Source organism: Acanthamoeba castellanii (assembly GCF_000313135.1).
Source record: "Acanthamoeba castellanii str. Neff unplaced genomic scaffold scf7180000084701, whole genome shotgun sequence".
Taxonomy (NCBI): Eukaryota; Discosea; order Longamoebia; family Acanthamoebidae; genus Acanthamoeba; species Acanthamoeba castellanii.
The window spans coordinates 94,734-99,391 of NW_004457545.1; the positions used below are offsets into that span (position 1 = coordinate 94,734).

Below are 4,658 nucleotides of genomic sequence, written 5' to 3' on the forward strand. Positions count from 1 at the left end.
ACCCTCGCCGATCATGTTGATCTGGTAACGCAGAATGAGCGTCCAGATGAGACCCAGGATAAGCTTGAGCTTGCCGTCCACGATATCTGTTCGTTCATTCGAGTAGTGGAGCCAAAAATAATATAATTAAATTAGACATGAATCGTAAATTGCAAGAAGAGCGTGTAGAGTCGGTAGTAGTAGTAGTGTGAACGTACCCTCAGGACCGATACCGACGAGCTGGAGGCCCTCGTCCTTGATGAACTTGACGGCGCGGCCGTTGTTCTCGAGGTAGTGGTAACGCATGGTGGGCTTGTGGTTGTACTTGCCGAGCGACTTGGACGAGATGATCTCGAGCAGGTTGCACAGGTTGATACCAGTGGCCAGATCGGTCTCGATGTTCTCGATCTTCAGGCGCCTCTCCGAGAGGAACTGGTTGGCCCAGCGGGTGAAGGCCTGTCATGACGCACATCATCAATGAACTCGTGTTAATTAATGGAATGACCTGGGTAGTGACGGCGGCAGTGCATTCTACAAAAATCGGGGGAAAAAAATCGAATCAAAAGAATGAACGCGGTGGTCAGTGGTGCGCACCTTCTTCTGGACATCAACCCAGGTCTTATTCTGTTCCGCCATGTTGTTGTGTGACTACTACTGCTAGCGGAGGGCTGCTGGGCTGGACGGAAGGTGGGAGTGAGGAGTGAAGAAGAAGAAGAGGAGCCAGGCACGAAAGTCTTGCAGCAGCTTCGGGAGACCCAACCCGCCATTCGCTGGGGTCCCTGACGGCGAGTGACAAGCCACCAAATTGCGGTTACCGCCTTGGCCCCACCCGACGCAACAAGCTCGCGTGCGCCCAACGGTCGACAGGAAGCGTGACGTGGGCTCGACTTCGTGGTTTTGATTTTCAAATCAAACACCACCACCGGTGAGCCCCGGCACCCTTACCTCCGCTCCGTAGTTGTAGTACATCTCGTTGTTTCTGTTCTTCTTCTCTACCGGTCTGTTGGGCGGCCGGTTGCGCAGCGGAGCGGAACAAGAAGGTGGGAGTTCCCCTTTTTCACAGAAGAAAGTCGCTCCTTTTCTCTTCTTCTTTGACGGTTCGCGCAACAAGCCTCGAGGCCGGGTGCCCCTTGAACTAATCTGCAGCTGTGTGTGTGGAGTCGAGAGATGGCCGACGAGCACGGCAGCGACGAGGAGCGGAAGTCGCCGGACAGGGACCGGGGGAAGGAGAGGAGTGGTGGTGGTCAGTCCTCCCGTAGAAGGCTCACCGCACCTCCCGCGCGAGTAGAGGACAGGCGAGAACGAGATGACAAGAAGGGGGGCGGCGGCGACAGGCGTAGCGAGAGGAGGGGCGACTCGTCCCGCAGCAGGGAGCGAGGCTCGACCTCGGCGCATCAGAGCGAACGGGACCGGGACAGGGCTCAGGGACGACACACAGATCGACAACGGCGGGATAATCGCGAGCGGGAGGAAGAAGAGGAAGCGTCACGACGCCTGAGCCGCCGGTCGAGGTCCATATCCGACCGAGGCCCCGCGTCGGGGTCGGCGCTGGGAAGCGATGGCGACGACGGCGAGCCCGAGGCGGGTGGTGGGAGGGGCACCCGCCAGCATCACGCGCAGTCGGTGTTCAACCGCAACCAGATCGAGGCGCCCATGTCCATGGAGGGCTGGATGGGGTGGCTGAGCGACGGCATACTGTTCAAGAGGTGGAAGCGGTACTACTTCCACCTCGAGTACCCGTTCCTCAACTTCTACCACGAAGAGCTGCCGGAGGGCAGCAAGGAGCGGGCCGCGGTGAAGCCCAAGGGCAAGATCTCGATGCGCGGCAGCTGCCTGCTCGACTCGAACCTGGCGGGCGACAAGAAGCACGCCGACCACGCCAAGACCCGCTTCCGGGTCAAGGGCAATGGCAAAGAGTGGGTGCTCGAGGCCGAGTCGCCCATCCGCAAGGCCGCCTGGGCCGACGCGCTCCGCACGCACATCGAGTATGCCAACCCGGCCAAGTCACCCAACGGTGTCAACTACAACTGCAGGGTACGCCGCGCCTCGATTGGTGCAATTGCACCCAAGGTGTTTATTGACTTTGAGTGTGGCACATAGGCGAACGACGATGAGGACACCTCGATGTGCCTCAACATCTCGCTGAAGCATCTGACGTTGGTGAACCTGAAGACCGGCAAGACCTCGTGGACGCGACCCTACTGGCAGCTGCGGACGATGCAGCGCCCTCCGACCCACCCATCAGAGCTCTATCTCGACTTCCACGCCTACGGAGGCACGACGAAGCTGACCTTCACCAACGCGACCGCCCAGGTCGTTGGTGCCTGCGTCGCAGGCATCGTGGGCACACACGCGGAGTGGAAGGGGATCTTCCCCGCCGAGTGGTGAACGATGCAAGTATTCTACGCGTGCGTGGGCATGGGCTAGTGTAACAATCATATCTAGTTCTCCAATAGGATATCCCCCCACGTACCATCAAGATCTGTCTTCAGTGAACAAGCCCAAAAAGCGAAATGGCCGTTTCATTGCAACACACAAGCAGAGCCACTTCACGAGCCACAAAGGGCAAACCTGAGAGCTAGATCTTGTTCTTGTTGGAGGTATGTCTCGCTCGGCTTTGTCGAAGGCCTCAAAGCCCAGGCTCGACCTGAAGAGGGTGATGAGCGACGAAGAACTGGAAAGGACGCCTAAGCGGGGGGAATACGAACGCAGGGGTGCCAGGACCGCACGCTCGCCAAAGGAAAACAGCGACTCCCACCGGGCCTTGTCGAGCAGGGACCGCCCCCGTGACAGGGAGAGCGACAGGAGCCGGGACGAGGGGAGGGACCGCGAGCGAGACAGACATCACCGAAGCGGAAAGGAGAGGGAGAAGGATCGCCACGAGAGGGGCAGCGGGCGCCACCACAGGGACCACTCGTCGAGGGAGGGCGATAGGCTTCGCGACAGGAGCCACTACCACGAAAACGGGAGCAGGTCCCACAGGGGTCCTCGCCGAGATGAAGATAATGAAGAGGACAGGTCGGGAGAGGCCATGTCCCGCAGCGCGCACGAGCTTACAGTGGTGAAGAGAGGGCGGGATCAAGGTGATCGAGTAGCATGCCTGAACCGGACCACATCAGACCCCCAGCTCGACAAGCGAGTGAACAAGCGCGGAGAGGAAGACGAGCTAACCGACGACAACGACTTCTCGTCTGAGGAGGAGGTGGAGGAGGAGGGCCAAAAGGTGACCCGCATGCGGCGCTCGCAGTCGATCAACCGCGAAGCGCTGATCGAGCCCAAGCTGCTCGAGGGCTGGCTGGGCTGGCTGAGCGAGGGCATGTTCTTCAACCGGTGGAAGCGTGGCTACTTCCAGCTCGAGTACCCGTTCCTCAACCTCTACTCGGAGACCCCGCCCTCCAGCATCCGCGACAGGGTCCACTACAAGCCCAAGGGCAAGCTGTCCATGCGCGGCGGCAGCCTGGTCGACGCCAAGATGGTGGGCGACGCGAGGAACGCGGGCCAGGTGTCCAAGCGCTTCCGTATCCGCAGCGGCGAGAAGGAGTGGATCCTCGAGGCCGAGTCGCCCGCGCTCAAGGAAGCCTGGGTGAACGCCCTACGCACCCACATCGAGTACGCCAACCCGGCCAAGCGCGCCAACGGTGTTGGCTACGACTGCAAGGTAAGGACTCGTTTGTCTCTCTCCGTCGCCACCTTCTTGTGTGCGATTGAGCACATCGGTGATCTGACTGTCGCGTGATGGTGACGACTACGACGATGACGATGGACAGGCCAACGACACGGAGACGCCGATGCGTCTGAACATCACGCTCACGGACCTGAAGTTGACGAACATGAGCACCGGACAGGTCGAGTGGTCGAGGAGCATCCGGAAGCTCCACAAGATCCTCGAGTCCACCACTGCGGCCCACGTGCTCCTACTGGACTTCCACGAGTGGGGCGGCACGACGAAGCTGACCTTCACCAACGTGCCGGCCAAGACCATTCACGCCTGCCTCTCCAGCGTGCTCGCCACGCACGTCGAGTGGCGCGGCGCCTTCCCTGCGCAGGACTAGGCCAGAAGGGATAGAGAGACGGAGAGGGTGAGAGGGAGGGAGAGAGAGAGGGGGAGAGAGTGGGAGGCTAGTGGTTCGTTTTTTGTTTACCTTCAAGGGTCTGTCTCATAGAGGAGGCTGTGTGTATCACCATCAACTATCACAATACAGGAGAGCATGTTGCGTCTAATGTGTCGCGTGTGTGTCGGAAGACAAGATAGAACTGATGTGGGTTGCAGGATGATTGCAATCATATACACATGCACACAGTATCTGTTTTACAAGGAAGGGCGCTTCTTCATCTCCAGGAGGTTGATGCCCGAGTCCCGGTACCGCGTGTCGATGCGCTGCAGTGGCACCTGTAGTATGAAGGCCACACGTACACGGCCATTAGAGTGTTGTGTTGTGTAGTGGTCACCTTCTCCAGTGCATAGGTACCCGCTGGAAGGTGAAGTAGTCCTCGACAAGCGCCCAGAAGGCCCGCGAGGCGTCGGGGTTGTGTTCCTGGAAGGCGACGAGGACCTGGGTGTCTTCCGTGGCGATGGCATACATCGTGCGCAGCAGCTCCGGGACGCACGTATCAGTGTACACGCAGTCCGCTGCGATCAGGCAATCGAAGGTCCGGNAACGCCCTCCCAGTCGCTCTCG

The 4,658-nt window shown here is 59.6% G+C and overlaps 4 protein-coding genes across 4 annotated transcripts in view; 2 read left to right on the forward strand and 2 right to left on the reverse strand.

The window, feature by feature from the left end:
• The window catches only part of ACA1_133610 (Calponin domain containing protein), a gene marked incomplete at both ends in the record, with an annotated part of 744 nt that extends 129 nt beyond the window's left edge, over window positions 1–615 (reverse strand). The window contains 3 exons of the mRNA XM_004341900.1: window positions 3–86; window positions 198–435; window positions 574–615. Coding sequence (XP_004341948.1) covers window positions 3–86; window positions 198–435; window positions 574–615 — 364 coding nt within the window. The remainder of the gene's footprint in view (window positions 1–2; window positions 87–197; window positions 436–573) is intronic.
• Window positions 616–1,146: 531 nt separating this feature from the next.
• ACA1_133720 (uncharacterized protein) lies at window positions 1,147–2,367 on the forward strand (the record flags this gene model as incomplete). The annotated part of the gene is made up of 2 exons (XM_004341901.1): window positions 1,147–2,013; window positions 2,080–2,367. The coding sequence occupies 2 exons, from the start codon at window positions 1,147–1,149 to the stop codon at window positions 2,365–2,367; spliced, it is 1,155 nt and encodes a 384-aa protein (XP_004341949.1).
• Window positions 2,368–2,638: 271 nt separating this feature from the next.
• On the forward strand, window positions 2,639–4,031 carry ACA1_133730 (uncharacterized protein; the record flags this gene model as incomplete). The annotated part of the gene is made up of 2 exons (XM_004341902.1): window positions 2,639–3,637; window positions 3,747–4,031. 2 exons carry the CDS (start codon window positions 2,639–2,641, stop codon window positions 4,029–4,031), a joined length of 1,284 nt encoding a protein of 427 aa, XP_004341950.1.
• A 257-nt stretch (window positions 4,032–4,288) lies between these two features.
• ACA1_133740 (uncharacterized protein) lies at window positions 4,289–4,562 on the reverse strand (the record flags this gene model as incomplete). The annotated part of the gene is made up of 2 exons (XM_004341903.1): window positions 4,289–4,369; window positions 4,449–4,562. 2 exons carry the CDS (start codon window positions 4,560–4,562, stop codon window positions 4,289–4,291), a joined length of 195 nt encoding a protein of 64 aa, XP_004341951.1.
• Between the last annotated feature and the right edge of the window lie 96 nt (window positions 4,563–4,658).